This window comes from Trichoderma asperellum, chromosome 5 (genome assembly GCF_020647865.1).
Source record: "Trichoderma asperellum chromosome 5, complete sequence".
Taxonomy (NCBI): Eukaryota; Fungi; Ascomycota; class Sordariomycetes; order Hypocreales; family Hypocreaceae; genus Trichoderma; species Trichoderma asperellum.
This window is the reverse complement of record NC_089419.1, coordinates 3715216-3734784: the sequence shown is the minus strand read 5'-3', so window position 1 is coordinate 3734784 and position 19569 is coordinate 3715216. Positions and strand designations below refer to the sequence as shown.

The 19569-nt window shown below is 50.0% G+C and overlaps 6 protein-coding genes across 7 annotated transcripts; 4 read left to right on the top strand and 2 right to left on the bottom strand.

Annotated features, from left to right (window-relative positions):
* Positions 1–2026: 2026 nt before the first annotated feature.
* On the top strand, positions 2027–2329 carry TrAFT101_009356 (uncharacterized protein; the record flags this gene model as incomplete). The annotated part of the gene is made up of 1 exon (XM_066128626.1): positions 2027–2329. The coding sequence occupies one exon, from the start codon at positions 2027–2029 to the stop codon at positions 2327–2329; it is 303 nt and encodes a 100-aa protein (XP_065984746.1).
* Positions 2330–6376: 4047 nt separating this feature from the next.
* Positions 6377–7047, top strand: TrAFT101_009355 (uncharacterized protein; the record flags this gene model as incomplete). The annotated part of the gene is made up of 2 exons (XM_066128625.1): positions 6377–6719; positions 6791–7047. The coding sequence occupies 2 exons, from the start codon at positions 6377–6379 to the stop codon at positions 7045–7047; spliced, it is 600 nt and encodes a 199-aa protein (XP_065984745.1).
* A 3317-nt stretch (positions 7048–10364) lies between these two features.
* On the top strand, positions 10365–11003 carry TrAFT101_009354 (uncharacterized protein). Its single transcript, XM_024910359.2, has one exon. It carries the CDS (start codon positions 10479–10481, stop codon positions 10803–10805), a length of 327 nt encoding a protein of 108 aa, XP_024755282.2. The 5' UTR covers positions 10365–10478; the 3' UTR covers positions 10806–11003.
* Positions 11004–12388: 1385 nt separating this feature from the next.
* TrAFT101_009353 (uncharacterized protein) lies at positions 12389–16299 on the top strand. Of its 2 annotated transcripts, XM_066128623.1 has the most exons (7): positions 12389–12648; positions 12725–13019; positions 13093–13380; positions 13495–13666; positions 13769–13864; positions 13918–14734; positions 14794–16299. In XM_066128623.1, exons 1-7 carry the CDS (start codon positions 12479–12481, stop codon positions 15533–15535), a joined length of 2580 nt encoding a protein of 859 aa, XP_065984743.1. In that variant the 5' UTR covers positions 12389–12478; the 3' UTR covers positions 15536–16299. The 2 variants fall into 2 exon arrangements, with proteins under 2 accessions (XP_065984743.1, XP_065984744.1); XM_066128624.1 differs by having other exon boundaries at positions 12389–13019; positions 14794–15757.
* On the bottom strand, positions 15747–16810 carry TrAFT101_009352 (uncharacterized protein). The gene has a single exon (XM_024909049.2). It carries the CDS (start codon positions 16607–16609, stop codon positions 15980–15982), a length of 630 nt encoding a protein of 209 aa, XP_024755286.1. The 5' UTR covers positions 16610–16810; the 3' UTR covers positions 15747–15979.
* Positions 16811–17313: 503 nt separating this feature from the next.
* CRP46 (60S ribosomal protein uL13) lies at positions 17314–19471 on the bottom strand. The gene is made up of 5 exons (XM_024901413.2): positions 19262–19471; positions 18761–18896; positions 18550–18603; positions 18220–18478; positions 17314–18139 (listed from the first exon to the last, which is right to left on the bottom strand). The coding sequence occupies exons 1-5, from the start codon at positions 19280–19282 to the stop codon at positions 18001–18003; spliced, it is 609 nt and encodes a 202-aa protein (XP_024755288.1). The 5' UTR covers positions 19283–19471; the 3' UTR covers positions 17314–18000.
* Positions 19472–19569: the final 98 nt, after the last annotated feature.

Here is a 19569-nt window from a genome sequence, read left to right as displayed (position 1 = left end):
CCGAAGCCGAACCATGAAAATGTCAAGTTAAACTTCCTTCGGCCATCAGCTATAAACTCCACTATCGACAATGTTCGCCTCTCTTCTTGCTCTATCCACCTATTGCTCCTCTTTTGTGGCGTTGGGCGATCCAAATTTGGCCATAAACCCGAAGCAGTATACATCAAAGCCACGGGTGTCTCATCCAGCGATGTAAGGTTTGTTGCCGCGGCGCTTCCTATATCGCACATGAACTCTATCAACCTAGACAGTATCACGATGGGGTCGTGGGTCGCTTTCGTATGTGGTCCGACGGCGTCGAATATCGGATCTTCACTCACGCGGTTTTGGTAGCACCTGCAACTTTCCACGAGAGCCTCACGCATTACCGATCTGCTGTAACCTACACAAAGGCACTTTGAACGACCATCTAGATATATTTACAAGCTTTTTTTTTTTCTTGCTTCATTTGTTCAAACAGCTCTGGTACATCTCTGAAAAGTCTCTTGTGCTCTAAGCACGAACTATGACACGATCGAGATATCTTACATGTACCAAACACACAAGTCTCGTTGTAACCTGTCACCTGGTCAATAATGCACGAAGAAATCACTTCATATGGGTTATAAACCCATAGAAGCTCTCCCAACCCACTCCTCTTCTTCCAGTCATGTATGCTTACATTAGATCCGAGAGCAAAGTGTCTTACTCCCTGTACTTCCCCGTTTTAATGCCAAGGCAAACGATTTTAACGATGTATGATCACCGCCATCATCGCCAATAAGTGCGGAGACAGCATTCCTTTAGGAGAGTGGTAAATACCCGCTTTTGTGGGAAGAAAATCTACGATGGCTCCACGAATTGGTCTGCTGCGGCGATTCTAATACGAGCGGGCGTCCCGACTAGTTAGCGAGGACCGAGGATAAAGTCGTTGGCAGTTGATCGAGCAGCAGAGGCAAGCAATGATGCATTGACGTTGGTGAGGTATATAAACGAAGTCGGATTCCTCTTTCATCATGACATTCGTCAGCATAATAACAGACCAGAACAAACATCACCAACACCCAGCTAACAATACTCTACCTGATATCAACGCTCTCTATCTTCAGAACTCTTTGTTTTCTCGTTGCCTTGCGTGGCATATCATTGTGCTTACCAAGCTCAAACTCGATAATACTAAGACGTGCCATCAGCCCGTGCCAGGGAGGTTTCTTTCTTTGATCTTGTTATTGAATTCTATAAGGGCGTGGCTAAGAGAGGGAGAAAAACTGTGACAGCCAGACACATACTCTAGCTGCAGCATAGCAGGAACAGTGCAGGAAAGGAGATTGATATCAAGTTTGCGAGCATCTATCCTAGGCCTCTCTCTTCCTCAAGCCCCCGACCACTCTCTTAGGTTGATATTTCCATACGGGGACTTTTGACAAGCACTCGGGGCAGACGCTTTCCAACCATCAGCTCATACCCCTTGCTCTCAACCTCAACGCAAGGAGACATAAATCAAGGTCACAAAAGCTAATAAGCCACATTATCTTCTGTCCTACAAGACCGCTAATTATCTTAGGCCGCGTCACCACATTATCGTCTACTTCAAGAACCATCCGGGTGCGGACCTAGAAAATAGGCATCCTGCCGAGACAGACGCCTCAAATTCCTGCAACGCCCCATTTCCGAAGCCGTCGTCGGGCTCGGGCATCACAAGAAGTCTCGGCCAACCGCCCTCCTACCCCTCCGAAGTGAGACTTGAAGAGGGGAGAGGGAGAGAGAAAGAAATACAAATACTGCAAGGCAAATATAGGAAGCATGTGCCAGTACTCGTACATTCACTACCACCACCAATACCCCTGTACACACCCATCAAGCCTCGTCCCCCGATATTCGTACTGCTCTGAGGCGGCCCTCAATCCGGCCACCAACCACTACAGCCCTTGTGCTGCCACCACCGTGCTCCCATCTCCTGAAGCCACCGGCGAGAATCCCTGTGAGCGGGGGAGCTGCCTCATCTCGCCGGCCTGCAGCTCGGGAACTTGTCGGCTGCAAGATCTGAATGGGAGATGGATCTGCTGCAAGTGTAAGCGCGGTGGAAACATTTACCGGACTTGCCAGCAACGGAAGAAAGGGTGTCCTGATACGTTTTGTTACCATGACATTTGTGAAAGCTGCACTCCTGATGTATAAAGTTCCGACTCTTCCTCCACTAGTTTTTTTATCTGCCTCCTTTTCTTCACTCTCTTCTTTCTTTCATGGGCGGCTTGTACGACCTTTCATGCTAAGGGGGGAAAAGGCGGGCATTGCAATCATGCGAAAGTCAGGGATGAGCATGCAGCCAGACGCCACGAAAAACAAATAGGCTTGAAAACCTTGGGGGCGGAAATCGGGCTCAACAATGTCTCAGTTGGACACGCCACAAGGTTCACAGGCATAACTGAGCTCGGCACAAGAGTACTACTACCGCTTTGTGGCATGGTTGTGAAGCCTTTGGCCCTTGGGTTTGCGCATCGGGATAGGGATTCTTGACTTTGCTTTTTGTTCAGGCTTTCTGCCGGTGACGTTGTGTTCAAGTATTGCTCTTTTCCTCGCTCTAGGTCATGTATGTTATTATGCTAATATACATTTACATCTACCACCAATCAGTTCCATTACACAAGACTGCCTCTTATTCATTTGCGTAATAAAAAGCAAATTAATGTGGCCAGTCAGCCAGCCACTCATCTTGGGAGGATCATCTTGCAGCGGCCACAACTGAGCACTCCCAGCTATCCATTCCAGCCACTAATACCATCACATTCACATCTGCCCCCCGAATTCAAAGCACACCCATGTCCAACACGCCCCCCTCCATGAATCCATCAACCCGGTTTTCGTCTCCTCATCCAGAGAGATAAAAATAAGTGACAGATTCAGGATATCCATACGCCACAATCTCTGTCTCTCCCATTTTACGGGTAGACAAGTCTATGAGGGCATCGCATACAAGTAATAAATGAAGGTCTGTTTACTCACATCCAATAATACAAGCGAATAGATAGCACAAGGCAAAGACTATAACCCCAGCATAATAAGCAAGTGGAGCGAACATCAAAAAAAAAAAAAAATATCCAACCACCGCATTTCAACGCCTATTTCCTCCCATCGCGGTAAAGATTGCATCGCTCACATGTTTCTTTAATATTGGGTAGTACCCAATACCATCTTCGGTGTATTTACCGTAGCCCATGAGCCGCCCACACCACTATGTTCCTCGCCGTATGCATTTGCTGCTCACTTTGCCGTCCTTGCTTTCTTTCTCTACATCCATTGATCAATGGCATACGCACAGAAGTGATATAGCACATGCACAAGTACTCTGTACACACAGTCCGTCTCTCAGCCGCAGCTCCAACTTCCGCCTCTAAGCGAGCCTCGTCTCCAAAGTCTCCCATTGACTAAACCCTCCTATCATCTTTTACAGCATGAAGTACCTATGGTTCCCGAAAGTAGATGTCTGGTCTTAAAAAAAAAAAGGCGAGAGACCTCATAGCTTAGTGTATCCCTTGCATCTAAAAGTATTGTCTGGTCAAAATAGCATTTTGCATTTTTTTTTTTCGCAGCTGACACGCTCGCTCCGTAGAAACGATATAGACAGACTGCCAGACACACAGAGATGGACAAGAAACAAAGTAAACTTTCAGTATTTTATGAAGCAGATATGCAAAAGATGTGTATTTGGAAAGAACGATGAAGACCAAAGACAAGTAAAAGATCAAATTAAAATTACAATCCCCCCAGCCGACAGCAAGGAGAGATGACGGGCCGCAGTCCCGGGAGTCGAGGCCTTGTGTTATGGAGAAGAATGACTTCATCCCGCTTAGGCGAGGCGGCTTCTGTGAATTCGTGGACGTGATTCAAATGGCAGGGCAAGGGACATGTCGGACTGGATGGTCTATAAATTGCGGTGGAAGCGAGCATTGGATTGATGGATCGTATTATATTGTGGTTAAGCAGACGTGTTAGTTCTGTTCGTTGATAAATAAGAAGTCGGCTGCTTCCCTTATTTCTTCTTTCATCGTCTCCTGCTATCAGCTTTATAAGTTCATTTTCTCCAAGTTGCTTTCATTTTTTTCTCCACAGAAAGACTTCTTTTCTTCTCTCCTCTCATCAGATTTGGACCAACTCCTATTTGCAACGAACACCATCGCCTCCCTCAGCACAAGCCCAAAAAAAAAAAAAAAAAACAATGTGTCAACTCCTGACATACGATCTCATCTGCTGCCACTCCTCCCAAAAATGGGACTACTGCGCAGAATCCCAAGCCAACGGCCGCATCCCCTGCAAATCCCAAACCCACAAGGTCGTCTCCTATCCCACGCCGGCGGAGTTCGAGCCGGCGCCCCTCTGCCATCGCCCAGAGTGCCACTTCAACCGCCTCGACGGCGTCTGGAACTGCTGCTGGTGCGGCAAGACGCACAACACGACGGGCCGATGTACCGGCATGATGATTTATCAGGAGCTCGCCACTTGCGATCACATCTGCTGCCCGTTTTGCGAAAGGGGGACTACCACGGGGCTGTTGGGCGAGTGGATGAAGTGAAGAACAGAACACGGAATGGATTTTCTTGTTTCTTTTGAAAGGCCTGGACGAGCTTTTGGGTGAGACTAACGATATCCTCTCGTAAGATAGATATATGATGAGAAAAGCCGGCATCTAGATAGCTTTATTGTTCTTTGCGGTTCAATTAGCAATAATCGACAAACAGATTGGAAATAGAAACTTGATTTCTCATTTATTGCATCGTAAAGTGAAACTTCTGCCTTCTTTTGGCTTGACAAGCAAATATCGGCTTGCTCCATTGCCACAGTAGTTTGTCTTCTCTCTTCAGTCCTTTCAGCACAAATCCCTCTTCGTAAATGGCTACCGAGTCAATGTCAACTAATGACGTCTTCCAACATTCGCCTCTTACCTTTGCCGTCTCTCCTAGTCATTCTGACACTATTTGTTATCTGCATAGACCCCCTGCACACACTCACCAGCAGTTTGCCCTCATAGCGAAATTATCAAGGCTGTCAAGGTCAGGGTTCGCCGCCTAGTCTAAACTCAATGCTGTGAGACAGCCCCAGCCTCAATGATTGACTCGACGCCAACCTGTCAAAGGTGTCATACGAGCCATCCGGCGCAACTACGCCGGGTCCGAGCGCAGCTTGTGGTGCCCCAAAAGGCGACACTCAAGGCAATAGTCGCTAATTTCTATAATTTCGTGTTGACCGGGATTGGGGGGCAGTCCGCTATTTACGGCATTGCGACGACAGATGAAAAGATGAAGAAGGAAACAAAGGTAGGGTGGTATCTCAAGATTCGAGATTCGAGATTCGAGATTCGAGATTTCGGGAGGCAATCAACCCGATGGCGCATAACACTCGGAAGAATCTTTCCCAGACGCTCGGTAAAGTGACACAGATGCGACTCATGCTTCCAACCGTAACGCAGAGCCTCAGTGACCGGCTGACTTGCGGAGTCGTTTCGGTTCGTCCGTTTTGCTAACAAGGTACCAGCGTCAGTGCAGACGGTCCAAGCTAGAAAACGACCAGCCTGTCCGAGAATAAAGGTCCTATTGGCCATTATGATACCGTGATTCTGTCGACCTGAAGCTGAGGAAAGGTATTACACATCTTTGGTCTATCAGTGCCTCCTGCACTCAAAACAATGTAACACATAGCTCAATTTACGAACCCAACAGGCTATTCGAGACATTGAATCCGATTGATTGTTTAATTTAGCTCAAGCCCGGTCTGCAAACCGGGATTTTCTGGTCTCAGAGCAAGATCTCAACGCGCCGGGCCGCTCATCTTGCATATGTCTGCAGGCAAAGGGTATCACGAGCGTAAGTTTGTATGACTGAGCACTCAGGCTAATCTCGTAGGATCTCACATCCAAAATACGGACAGAGGGGGGCTCGTATTCGAAATTTGAGCAATGGAATGAGACGAGTGGCTTCAATATAGCCAAGGATGGTAGACAAAGATGCCACAGGAGATGCCACAAGAGATGCCACAAGAGATCTGTGAAACGGCAAAGAGATACTGTCCGGCACAATATGACTGCAGCCAAGCACTGACGCTTTGCTTCGTCTCGTATGGCGCCGTCTATCGATCCTGGCCCTGAGGTGGCGGAAACCTGTTCGGCTCGATGAGAGCAAGCAGCCAAGATGCCAGTCAGATATTTTATATAAAATCACGGTTCTGCTCCTGTGAGATGAAAGAAAGAAAGTCTGAACAACAGATCTACCTCATAATCTTGCCTCATCATCCTACCTTCTCACTATCAACCTCTTGTCGAATACCATTACCTGCCTCTCCTTTTTCAGATTCCAGAATCCAGAATCCAGACTCTATCGTCGAATAAACTGCCGCCTTTCTCACAATGTGTCACGGACATCCCCGATACCATGAATGTGCTCACACTTCGCTCGTCTGGTATTATTGTCCCTCGGCGAAGATTGATCTGGAGACGGGCTACGAAACGCCTTGCCGGAACACAACATTTGCACCAGCCCAGTCAAGCTCACTGTCCTGCCCGCTCAAGAACTGCCAGTTTGCAGACAAGGGCGGTAGCTGGATATGCTGCAAATGCAACCAGGGGCCTAATACCCAGGGCTGGTGTTCCACTCCCTTGACTGATATCCAAGATGATATGGGCTCGCTGAGGATAGGGGGAGACCAGAGGACGTGTGATCACGGATGCTGTGATGACTGCAGGAGATTCGGTTCGTTAACCCAAAATTTCCCCCCCTCCTTCTCTTGTCGAGTTTCGGTGAGGCTGACTTTTTGATGGTAGGGCCGAGCCGCAGCCCCTCCCCAGAGAGGAGAGTCACGGATAGTCGCAAGGGGAGACCACGCAAGTACGCGTGTGGTACATCGTCCAGAAATGCTGGGTGCGAGTCACCATATACTATGATGAAAGGGTTGTCACTCGACAAAAATTCAGAGTCTGGGAGCACGGCTGCATATTCGTCGTCTAGCAGCTCGTATGACTATCGATCCAAGAAGTCGAAGTCATCCAAGAAGAGCCACAAGTCGAAATCTCGAAGCTGAGAGTCGAAACCTTTGGGAGGCTGTTTTCGCTGATTTTCTGGTGGCTGGCTCACTTGAAGCACAAAATTGTTTCTCATTCATTTACTTTTAGGCTGGAATCAATACAGAAATGTTTCTGTTCCGATATGCATTCTTGCAGGGCAACAGGTGAATTCCCCGTACCTTGCCTGCTAATGTCTCGTATTGCGATGGCTACCTAAGTAGTAAGAGCTGCAAGTTAATAAATGGGCTCATTACGATTTTCTCCAATCAAGAGATATAACGATATCTCAACATGTCTCGATTAGTTCTTCGCAGCATGTTTAAGCCAGCTATTCAAGCAATATTGCTGTAGCTCACAGTTGGTGTTTCGGTGATTGCCACGTCCCTTGGAAACAGCTTGCCGAAACATGTCGCGAAGCACTAATCGAGATATCCGCATTCTTCCGTCCAAAGAGCCAACCTTTGAGTGAGCCCATTTGTTCTAGAGCTTCTTACGAATGTGGTTATGCATAGTTAGAGCAAAGGGTCCTAGACAAATCAGCTGAAAGCGCAAAATGGCTGGATGGCGTTGCGCCGGCGGCATGCTTATGCAGGCTAACATGGAGGATTAGCGTAACGATGTCGATCCCAATGTGACAAACTCTCTTCGCAGCCACAGTGCTCGCCGACACGGCGCCCGCAGCAAGTCGAATCGCACTCGCGACGCCATTGCTTTTCATTCGGGCAGCAAGCAGATTGACTGACTGTGCAGCGTACGTACGCCATGCTTGTCGACAAAAACGGCCATCACAATCACCATCGCCATCGTCATCGTCACGGCCAACGCGGCAGCCGCCCATCTTTGCCCTACCACGGCGTTCTCCGGACCAGGCCAGGGACCCTGACAGCGCAGCATGGATCAGTGGCCTGTCCTCAGACACTGGCCTCGTCCAAGCTTCAAGCCTCCCCTGGCCAGCCACGTGCAATGGCGCACGAGATTGCAGGGATGGGCTTCTCTTTTTCGCCGCTTGGCGTCCCCGCGCTGGAATGTAAGGAATTGCCCTGCGAGAGAAGAATGGGGGGCTTAGGCGGAGCCGGGCGATGGCCTGATTGGCTCAGCGGTGCGCTTCGGCTGAAGGATGAGGCCCGACTGAGTGGAGGAGACCAGCGTGGGTGGTTCGACATGCGCGCTGGAAGATGCAGATAGTACTATGTAGGTATTTGGCGCAAGAAGATGGCTGCTGGTGGAGATGATGATGATGACGATGGTGGTGGTGATTGTGGCTGTTTGTGGTTGTTGTGAGCTGCGATTTGCGAATCTTGCAGAGCGACGAGTCAAATCAGGGAACGCTGAGTCGTGATGGTTTGCCCTGCGTCCCCCCCCTTTGTGCTTGTCGACAACGAGATGATGGATCTGCCACATGTGTGTTATGCCCAGAAAAGAGACAAGTCTGCGGTTAGGGTTGCTGGTGGCGGAGAGACAAGCCAGTCAGAGGCTGCGAGAAATCAAAGTGGTGGCCTGACCATGCGCCTGGCACATGGCAGGTTTGCGCCCCGCGGCGCTGGGGGGGTTCGCTTAGGGGACTTTGCCAGCAGGTACCCGCTAACGCGCTGAAGACGGCCAGCACACAGACAGAAGCGGGAAGACGAAGATCTAGCAGCAGCAGCTCGGGGCAGTAGCAAAAGCTTGTTTTGCTCTTTTTTTAACCTGCCGCCGTTTCATCGATGGATGGTGCTGCTTGTTGATGATGGATGGCGCAGGACAGAGAGCGGAGGCATTGATCTCGGTGGAATCATGGCGCTGCTTCGTGTATAAGAGGCAGCACTATGGCCATCAACAGCTTACCTTGTGCAGGTATGGAGTACAGCACCAGAGAACAGGGAGTGTCTGCCACTGCCAGCGCAACATGCTGGGATTCATGTCATCACAAATAGGTAGTGTAAGATTCTTTTTTTCTTTTTCTCTCTCCCACTCGTATCTTCATGTTCAAGTGACAGGTAATAAACAAGGTAATTAACACAAGGAGCTTTGCCGCCTACTCTCGGCAGTATGTACCTACCAGGTACCATATGGATCAGCAGCCCGCTCAGGCGCTTACAGGTACGCCACTTGTACCCACGCGGTGTGATGTGGCAGATCAACGATGCACTTGAAGCCAATGATGCTGCGAAAATAGTCGCTGGAGCTGCACCGAACTGGACCTGCTCCGTCATGACATCCAAATAGAAACCATGTTCCGTGTCTATCCGCCAAAGCCAGCACCTTGAGGTGTTTGTACAAGTAAATACTATATAGTACTATCGAAGCCTAGTGCTAGACCTGTCCATGCTAGGCACCCGCTATCAAAGCTCCTCGTCCCCCATAAAACCCGCTACAGCGCTGCCCCCCTGCCTAGCACCGGCATCAGCCCCGTTTCTTACAGCGTTTGGCCGGTACTTGCCCGCCAGGTCACCCCGCTGTAGCGCTGCTGGCACTCGCCAAAACGGCCCTCGCTCCAGGGCCTCCCTCCCCTACAACCGTCGTCTCTTTTCCCTCTCGGTGCTGCTCAAACGAACCTAGCACCCCTTCGCATCTCCATCGGCTCCACCAGCTTCGTGCTCATCATCTCCCGTCCGTCCCTCTCTTTTCCTTTCTTTTTGTTCTCACTCTCCAGCGCGCCTCTAGCCAACAAGCGGCCTTTTTTGATTGCTTCTCCCTGCAGAGCCCACTCCAGCATCGCACCGAGCCGGCCACCGCGACGCAGCCCGCCGCAGCTCAATTTCCTGCCAGGAAGAAAAACTCCCGATTGGCTACGCGGCAAACAAGCAGCGCAGAGCGAGAGAGACAAGAAGAGAGATAAAAAGACGACAAAAGGACTCGTCTCCATTGTTTGTTTCCCGTCATCGCCAGGCTCTCTGACTCTGAACCCGGTCCAACCTGACACCAAACTTGCGACAACCGCCCAAGCCAAGCTTTGCATCTTAGCCTGCCCCCCTTGCCAAATCAAATCACACACCTCCAACTTACTCGTTCTGCTCTCCATCTTGCATTGTTTGTCTAGATTGGAGCGACGGAGCTCGTCACACGCAGTCGCCAATCAAGCCCGCCGCCTAGCACGGAACCCCTGCCTTCGACAGGTCTCACAGTCCTCCCAGCGGGTCGCTCTCTTTTTTTTCTCTCTTTGTTAAAAAGGCTTCCAAGTCGCCAAAAATACCGTCGCTATGCCTGTCTCCATAGACTCTGCTCGCCCAATCATGGCTCCTTCGGTATGTCTTGCTGTCTCTCTCTCTCTCGCACTAAAACTCCCTTCATTCGTGGCTCCATCTATCTCGTGTTTTGTGCTTTCCTCGAGCCAGAGCTCCTAGCATAGCATAGCATAACATAGACAACTACTCTGTTGTCGTGTGTGCTGCGCGACTCTTCTCCTTTCACTTCAACTCTCTCTAATCTGCTTAATACACCTCTATTTTTCTCTCTCGCTCTTCTAACCATGCATCTGCAGAACCGCGCTTCCCTCCGCTACAGCACCTACAGCATGGCCGCCCCATCTGTGGCCATGTCGGTGCAGACCAACGACTCTCAACACGCCGAAATCCGCGAGATCGCCACCGGCCTTGATCGCATGGAGAACAAGGCCCTCTCTTCTCAGCGCGTCACCCTGTCCGAGGAGAAGTACGAGCGCATGAGCAAGCTCGCCCTCGGCGCAAAGCTGGAGCGCGCTCTCGACCGTCGCATGAGCAGCCAGGATGCTGTTATGCGACCTCGGAGGAAGACGACTTCTGCGGTGGAAAAGACCATCAACGAGAAGGCCCAGTAAACGAAAACCAGCCACGCTGGGTTAATCGATACTTGCCTTGCAGCGCCGTTGTGATATTTCGAGTCTTTTTGATAGCAGCTTCTAATGCACCATTAAGCTGTTCGCAACTATCTCCAAGAATCACAGCGCATGACTCGACTCACTTACACCAAACCACACCAAAATCAACCCCTTATTTTTTTTTTTTTTTTTTTTTTTGCATCATCTGGGATATAATGGAATTTTTCCACTGGAGGGGGGTCATTTTACTCGTTTTGCGGAATTGATAGAGATGAACAAGTCCAACGCCACAGCATCCACTCACGACATACTCAAATGACAAATACCTCATGTCACATATACCCCTTGCGTCTTACATGATACACTCAACATCAGATCTCGTCTGCTAATCCCTACCGGTTTTTGTTTTGTTTTTTCTTTGCTCCGTTATGGTGGGAAGAATGGAAACCTCTTGTTTCTTTGTCTCTTTTTTGTTTCCTTGTTTGGAAAGGGTAACAGCGGTTAAAGAGGAGGACAGCGCGCGCGTGTGTTTAACAGCCAGAAAAGCAGTCGGTATAATATACAGAAGAATGATACGATATTGACTTTAACCCCACCTACTTGCAATCTTTTGAATTGGTCGTTTAGGTCTCTCCGCCGCCATCTAGGGAGAAATGTGACGTGCGTATTTTAAATTACCTGCATTGCGCTATACAAGCTTCTTTGCCACTTTCATTTTACTGCCGTGGCTCTAAACTCAAAAGCTTGGAAAATATGACTCGTCTTTTTCGTCCATTTGACGCAAGGGAAAGAAGAGGCGATCGATCGATTCCCTTGCGTCTAAACTACTGCTAGTAAGCAGATAGTCTGGCCTAAACTGCCGCAACGCACGGAGCAACCAACAGACAAGACCAGCAGCTGTGCCTTTTATACATGGCCATGTTTTTTGTTGTTGTTGCTTCTGCTGCTGAGATTGGGATAAACGTGGCATGCGGTTATTTCTCCACAACTTTAAACCACGTTGGGAGGGCCTTGCATGATGTGGACTTGGATGCTTTGCTTGTACATCTTCTAAGCCCACGTTGTGTATACATGTATGCGGGTACAACAGTCTAAGACACATTTTGATAGACGACCATTGTTCATGAGATAGACTTGGCCGTTTGTGTATATGCCATCTAGAGGTGAAACAAAGCAGCTCAGCTCATATGATGAGTTGCATATTGTATTATGTATTATTTATTACGACATGTGAAAGAGAATACAAGTAAACTCTCTCCAAGACCAGCTTGTTTATAAAGCTCTCCCCATCTGGTCCATTGCACACGTAATGTACGCATAACACATATACATACATACATACATCCAACCGAGCGAGTCCGCGATTCGCCCTTGGAGAGCAAATGAAGAGCCTCGTCGTTTGTTTCGAGCTGAAGGCGTTTCAAGGCACTTTGTAAGGCTTTGCGCGGGGCAGACACAATGCACCTTGGCAGCGTTTTCATGCATGGCGAGGCTGCAGTGTATTTGTCACTCTGTCACTTTTCTTGCCCTGCCATTACGGCCGGGATCCTACAGGGAGAATTGCGCGGAGATGGAATGCTGCCTGCCAGCCTAAAAGGAGAAAGGAAGAAGAACTTTAACCATCAACGGCGAGCCATGAAATCACACATCCGACTCCATATCGTTGAGCCACGATGGGGCGTCGTGACCGTCTTCGCAGCTTCTGGCGTGATTTTGGAATTGCAGCGAATTCACCGCCGCCTCAAGAAGATGAAGCACGGGCAAACCTTGGGATCCGAGCATTTCCTCCCAGAGCAGATCTGCCACCGCCCGAGATATCCGGGGCCAATGTCCGGCATGTAGAGTTAGCATCCATAACCGGCCTCATTCTGCACTTGCTGCACACATGTACTGATCTGATTCCACTCTCCAACATGCAGCATCATCGCGGTTCATGGACTGGGCGGCAACTGGCTGAAAACATGGAGGGCCGATGATGGCGCTATCTGGCTTCGAGATCGCCTGCCCCAACTCTTCGCGGAGAAGAACATTCACGCAAGAGTTCTCTCCTACGGATACGATGCCGACTTCATCTTTACAAACACCATCAACGACATTGAAATAGTTGCGAGAGACCTCCTCAACCAAGTCGACGGCGCCAGAACTACAGATGAGCAGAGGAAGGCACCCGTCATTTTCGTTGCGCACAGTCTAGGCGGCCTGGTAGTCAAAGCAGTCAGTTTGCACCTTACCCGTATGCCCTATCTGGATATCATACCGTATATGTCCTGCTAACGATACCGAATAGGCATTCAACAAGGCCTGGGTAGAAAACATCCATTATCAAAACATCGTCGACAGGGCCGCTGGATGCATCTTCCTCAGCGTTCCGCATCGCGGTGCCGATCTGGCCCGCTGGGCTCGCAATGCTGCCACCATTATGAGGGCGCTGAGCGGCCTCGGCAACAAACGACTGGTTCGCGCGATTTCGAGGAGCTCTGAGGAATGGAAGAAAGTGGGCTGGGACTTTGTGTTTAGGACGGCGGATATATCCATTGCCACGGTTTTTGAAACCCAGTTGACGGGAGGGATAATGGCAAGTCTCTCTATATTCAGTCTTGGCAGGCTCTAATCCTCGTGTTTGTACCAGCACTGCCCCCTTAGCAGATATACAACTCTTGTATTGATGAAGTGCCACTAACAGAAGTAGGTTGTGGACCAAGACTCTGCCAGGCTGGGCCTCTTTGGGGAGAGAACTGGAGGCTTGCCGAGGTCAGATCATCGCACCATCTGCAAGTTCGGCGACAACCAAGACGAAAGCAATCGATTCTTCGTGCTTGGCAACTTTGCAACCTGGATAGCCGAGTGTGCCTTACAGAAAGGTCAGTGATGGGTTTCCATGGGTGTAGAGTGCTATATCTTTCTGCACTTGGTTTCATCAGTCAATATACGTATGTACTAAGATACTTGTTTCGGCATCATAGCCATCCAGTCGCCGTTGGACGTAATCGAAGAACTGGCCGCTGACGAAGAGCTGATGCAAAGTCTGGCTTTGACGCACCCGCAACATCAACTTAGAGGTAGCCCGATTGCGCGCCAGTCCAACTTTCCCGCTTGACTGACACGAGGCCAGTAACTTGCGCTCTATTCTCTGCCGTGGGTCAACATCAGGTCGAAAGTGTCATCAGACGATATCCTCACTTGGTGTGCCAGGTCCAGCGCAAACTCTCCTCCAACTCTCTGGACGACTCGCTGGCGGGTTCCGACAACTTCATCCCGGAGCAGTACTCGGTGGACACATTGGCGCCACGGTTTCTTGACCGCAAAGGTGTCCTCTTCTACGGCCGCATCGTCAAATTCCAAACATGGTGGTTACAAAGTCCCAGGCGTTGGAGAAGGATACGCGTCTCTGTTGCTGGGGTGTTTAATAGAAACAACCCCTTGGACGTAACTCAGACCAAGTTATTATACATGCTGCTGAATCTAACTCATGGCGGTGTTCCCTTGCTAAACTTTCTTCTCGGTCACTACTTGGTGGAACAGGATTTATCTGGCTGGGAAACAAGCATCAAGATCATCGCGTCCTCGCCCAGAGGCTTCCTCGATGTTTTGGGTCTCAATTTCCTATCAAACAACTTTAGCATCGAGGCAAGATCCCAAGACATTAGTAAAGATTCTGTCAGACGCACGCAGAGAATCCTAGAGTTGGGCTGTCATACTTATCGAGAGGGCAACATCGCGATGGAGGCAAGACTCTCAGGCTTGACTTGCAAGGTCAGGCTTCGGGGAAAGGCCTGTGCTCAAAAGCAAATGCCTTTTCGGAGAAGGCTGCATGCAGCGCCTGATGATTACAACATAAAGTCCTTTTTCTTCGAGATTGAAGCTTTTCGAAAGCTTCACGGTTGCAAAAGAATCTCCGAATTTGTTGGCGTGGTTCTCGACGACAACCAGTGAGTCTTCCACAATCATGTACTTGAGAAAGAAAAAAGATTCTAACATACAGCTACAGACGATACATTAAATCATTCCTCCGTGCCTGGGAGCCTCACACCGTGACCGACTTGCTCCGGCAAAGCGTCAAAGCCAGCAAACCAATTCCCTGGCCCAGCACAGAGAGGTGGGCAAAGCAAATTGTCGAAGCCGTGAGCTTTGCCCATTCAAACAAAGTGATCCTCGGCAGGCTACACTTGGGCTATTTCGGCGTCAACGACCAAAACAACATCAGCCTCCTTCACATCAGGAACGAGCCGCCTGCTACGATCCACGGATGGTCACCGCCAGAATGCAGAAACGACCGCTTTACACCAACACGAGAATCCGACATCTACCAGCTCGGCCTTCTTCTTTGGCTGCTCACAGACTTTAGCGCCGCAATCCCGTCAAGCAAGTACTCGTTCCCAAAAGAGACGGTGTTTTGGGAGAGAAGAGTACGCCCGGACACCACCTATGAGGGCCGTCCTGTCGACTTGCCGCCTTGCCAGCTGCACGTCCCTCTCTACTACCAGGCAATCGTCAAGATGTGTCGCCAGGAGCTTCCCAGTGACAGAAAGGCAGCTAGCGAGCTGCTTTTGCATTTCCCTGGACAATCCTTGAATTGCCAAAGCACCGCCTATTACCACCGGCTGGCCTATGGGGACATTCAAAATAGCCCGTGGATGTTCCCTCCGCCAACGGATAGGCTGGAAGACCTGCATATCGACAACGACAGCCCCGGATTACCGCGCAACATCGAGATCAGTGGGTTCCTTTAAGGTCGTAAGGTATTGGGGAAGCCATCACGAAACATCTACGACAGCAGGGAAGTTGGCGAATGCCGAAGCGACGGATGCGATACAACTTACAACACCGTGATACCGTGATATGGCAGAGGCCAAACACAAGGTATATATATACCTAGCAGTGTATATATAACGCATTATCCCGGTCAATACACAGTAATATACAAGCAAAAACAAGCTCAATGGCAAATCAGGTGTATATAGGATAAGCGTATTTGTTGTGTGTGTATATGCCCCTCTATAAGCAAGACAAAACAGCCCAGCTGATGTAGCAAGCAATGCCACATATCGTTACAGCATCGCAAGTAGTACAAGTAAAAACTCCCCAACGCCATCTTGCTCCCAAAGCTCTCCCCATCCCATCCCTCGCAATGTATGAAACGTACACGCCCACTCAAAATCCCCCCCTTTCCCCTTCTAAGCAGCCCGCACCTTTGCAATCTTCTCCTCAATATCCTTCAACAGCGTCATCAAATCCGCCTCCTCGCCCTCCATCTCCAGCGCCCTCTTCACCCACTCCCGCGCCTCATCCAACCTCCCCATCTCCGTCAGGCACCGCCCCCTCCTCCACCAGCCCTTCGCATTGCCCACCCTCCTCGCCTCCACGCTCGCCTCGGCATCAACCGCGCCCTCGGGCCAGTTCCCAATACCCATGTGCGCCTGCGCCCTGTTCGCATACAGCATCGACACCTCCTCCCTCACCAGTGCGGCAGGCTCCCACAGCGGCCGCTGCAGCGCCATCTCGATGCCCTGCGTGTAGAGCTTGATCGCCTCGGCGTACTTTTGCTTGCGGTACTCGGCGTTGCCGTTGTCGCGCAGCTTGGACACGTTGGCCGTGCGCTTCGGGTTGACGGGGATCGGAGGCGGGGGCACCAGCGGGATGGCGCCGGGGGGCACCTCGATGCTGAGGATGGCGCGGTGCAGGTTGTTGAGCTTCTCGAGCTCGGCGGCGAGGGCCCGCGACGGTCTGCTGCCGGAGGGGAGGATGGCCTTGGACTGGGGGTCCATATGGATGGGGAGCATGCTGAAGTGGTCGAGGTCCGACATGTTTGCGGTATTGCGACTTGGCCTCTAGATAGGATGGAGAGTGTGTGTATGTGCAGATGTTCTTTTCTTTTTTGTTTTTGTTTTCCTATTTGTGTTCTGTTTCTTTTTTCTCTGTAAAGATCGAATTGTAAATGTCTTGAAGACAAGAAATGAAGTCAAGCACGCCAATGACTTGCGCTGGCAAAAGAAGCCGTTGTTGAAGAGAAGGAGACCAGAAAGCTGTGTCGCCAAATCATACCAGTGAGGACACCTCTCACTGCGCCGCCCCCAGAAAGTTATCTATCTTATCGGCACATGACTGTGGGGTACTCACGACTTTCAGCTGTGGATGCGCTGAGCTTCAAGGAAGGCGTCTTACCCTAAAACGGTCCAATTCAAGGTTTCCAAAATCGGTACTCGATGGCCATGGGATGTTGCTGTATATTAAAGATGTTGAATAAAAAATTATAAATTAGTAACATTACGTATAGATCTATACAAACGCTGGAAATTGCATATGTGGAGAGAATCTACGGATAATATAAACAAGGAACAATCTAATTTTCGTAGAAGATAAAATATCAAGATTGTCGAAATGGCATGTAGCATTCCAAGTTCAAGGAATATCAAGTTACACCACAAGGACTGTTATATCCAAGACTGATGCCATCACGCGCTCCAAAACAAGAAAACAGACTCCAAGAAATCACATATTATTATCATCATTAATTGTTCAAAGCATTTATCATTTCCGTCTACTCCTAGTATTTGTGCAATGCTAGACACCTCTTTTGCTCAGAGAAAGGGTATGATCATCACTTGCCCATCCTCTCCCACGTCCCCCAATTCCTTGTCGCCGACTCACTTTTTTTTTGCTCCGTAATAAGCCGGGAAATAGCGTCCTTGAGCAGTAGTAAAGGGCCATCGCGGGTCAGATATAAAAGAAAAAAGAGAAAGCATTTCCTCCCCAAATTCCTGTCCCCAAATCCCAATCTGGTTGTACCTTGAAAGCAGAACAAAAACGCAAAAAGAGCCACATTACAACATCGCATCAGTCCATCCGCTATCACCCTCACGAGGAGAAAAAAAGAGAAATTGATTGTGAAGAATACAACGTTTTCCTTTTTTTCCCATGTTTTTTTCGTGCTGATTGTTGGGGTTTCCTGTGCTTTATTTTCTCTGTGGAATTGGGTTATGGGTTCCGATGACAAAGAGAGATTGTTCATGAAGAAAATAATTTGGAGAAAAAAGTTCCCATCCGCCCCCCAAAAAGCCCGCCGCCCTTGCCATCACTCAGCAAATCAAGTATAATTCCTTTGTGAACCGCCGCGCCAATCTAATGAAACGCACGAGAAAAAGACAATGCGAAGTACCAAGGTTCCCCCCGGCAGGGGATCCAAGGAATGGCCAGCTTAGTAGCCATAAGCCGCAAGGGCCTTCGCGGTCTCCTCCTTGACCGAGGCGTTCTTCTTCGCGTCGGACAGTTGTCGTGCAGCAACCTTCTTGCGCTCGTAGTAGGCAGCGCCCTTGGCCTTCCGCCTCTCCTCCAGACTGCAGATAACAAGTCAGTATTTGAAGTTCCGCCACAAATTCACCAAAAAAACAACAAAAGGAGCCATGTGTGAACATACCGGGCAACGACGTCCTGGTACTTCCAGCCGACCTCGTGGCTCAGACGGCCGACGGTGCAGTACTTGCGACCGGGCTGCAGTCTCAGGACACGGAGAGCCTGGGGAACAACCATCTTCTTCTTCTTATCGTAGGGGGGAGGGACACCCTCGAAGACCTTGAGGCGCTCCAGAGCGGCGGCACCGCGGGCGGTCTTGTGAGGAATCATACCACGGACGGCCTTGTAGAAGATTCTGGAGGGGGCGCGGAAGTGGAAGGGACCTGAGCAAAGACAAATTCGTTAATATCCTCAAAGTACAGCCAAAGAGGATGTTGGAGTCGCATGAACTCACCACCGCGAGTGGGGTTGTATCGGGTCATCTTGCGCAGGTAGGCGTGGTACTTGACTGCTCAAAGTGTCAGTAATTCCCTTCTTTCCAAGTCGCTCTGTATGTATGTATTCTAGCGATTGCTCATCCGGCCGACTCCGGAGAGTGGCTCTAGCTCAAAACAAGAATCGCATAGAATGAAGTTCGGGTGGACGGCAGGAGATGATAGACATACGCTTGGCGCGGAAGAACTCTCCAGAGATGTTGAGGGCCTCGCAGCGGACGACAACGATCTTCTGGCCGCTGAGAAGCTGCTTGGCGACAATGGAGGCGAGACGGCCAAGGAGGTGGCCCTTGCCGTCAATGACAACCTAGAGAGATTCATGGTTAGCATTCGATGTCCTCTTGCGTATTGTATGCACATCCACTTTGTGTCTCGTCCCATCATGAATCGATCGTTGTGTCGTGCCAAAGAAAAGAGAAGAAGCAGCTCGAGAGCAAGCATGAGCAGCAGCGATTGCCACCAGCGCGAACAAATAAAAAGCAAATCATGATTCCATCTCCAGCAATCAATCCCCTGCTCCCCTGCTGTTGCTATGGTCTTGCATTGCGCGCAAGCATCCACCTGCTCCCAGGCAACTCGTTCCCTTCTTTGGCACTCGACAGAAAGATTTCGGATCCCCAGGCGAGACAACATGTGCGTGCTTATCACGGGATATTGCTGGTGAGTACTCACAACCGACTCGAACGACGACATCGTACCGGTTTCTTTCGGGGGGGGTTGGAAAGAAGGTGAAGAAAGACAGACGACGGAAGACACACAAACCCTCACCGGCGAGAATTTGTTGCTGTGCTGCTGTGGGTTAGTCGTCCCTGGGCGAAGTTGGTGGAAGTGGTCGCGATACAAGTGAACGGGCGAGAAAATCGTAGTGCCGACTTGGGGCTGGTTGTGCCTTTGGAACAAGGGCGGCTAGCCGCATCGGGCAAGGGTGGGTTCCGGGGCAGGCGAAGAAGGGCTCGCAGGTTGGTGGTGCTTAGGGCTGC

Coding starts and splice junctions, on each gene's coding strand:
- CRP46 (XM_024901413.2), bottom strand. CDS start 19,282: ATGTCGTCGTTCGAGTCGGTT. Junction 18,897..19,261: donor TGTCGTCGTTCGAGTCGGTT/GTGAGTACTCAC, acceptor GAATCTCTCTAG/GTTGTCATTGACGGCAAGGG. Junction 18,479..18,549: donor ATACAACCCCACTCGCGGTG/GTGAGTTCATGC, acceptor GTCTTTGCTCAG/GTCCCTTCCACTTCCGCGCC.
- TrAFT101_009353 (XM_066128623.1), top strand. CDS start 12,479: ATGGGGCGTCGTGACCGTCTTCGCAGCTTCTGGCGTGATTTTGGAATT. Junction 13,381..13,494: donor AGTTGACGGGAGGGATAATG/GCAAGTCTCTCT, acceptor TAACAGAAGTAG/GTTGTGGACCAAGACTCTGC. Junction 13,667..13,768: donor CGAGTGTGCCTTACAGAAAG/GTCAGTGATGGG, acceptor TCGGCATCATAG/CCATCCAGTCGCCGTTGGAC.
- TrAFT101_009352 (XM_024909049.2), bottom strand. CDS start 16,609: ATGTCGGACCTCGACCACTTCAGCATGCTCCCCATCCATATGGACCCC.
- TrAFT101_009354 (XM_024910359.2), top strand. CDS start 10,479: ATGCATCTGCAGAACCGCGCTTCCCTCCGCTACAGCACCTACAGCATG.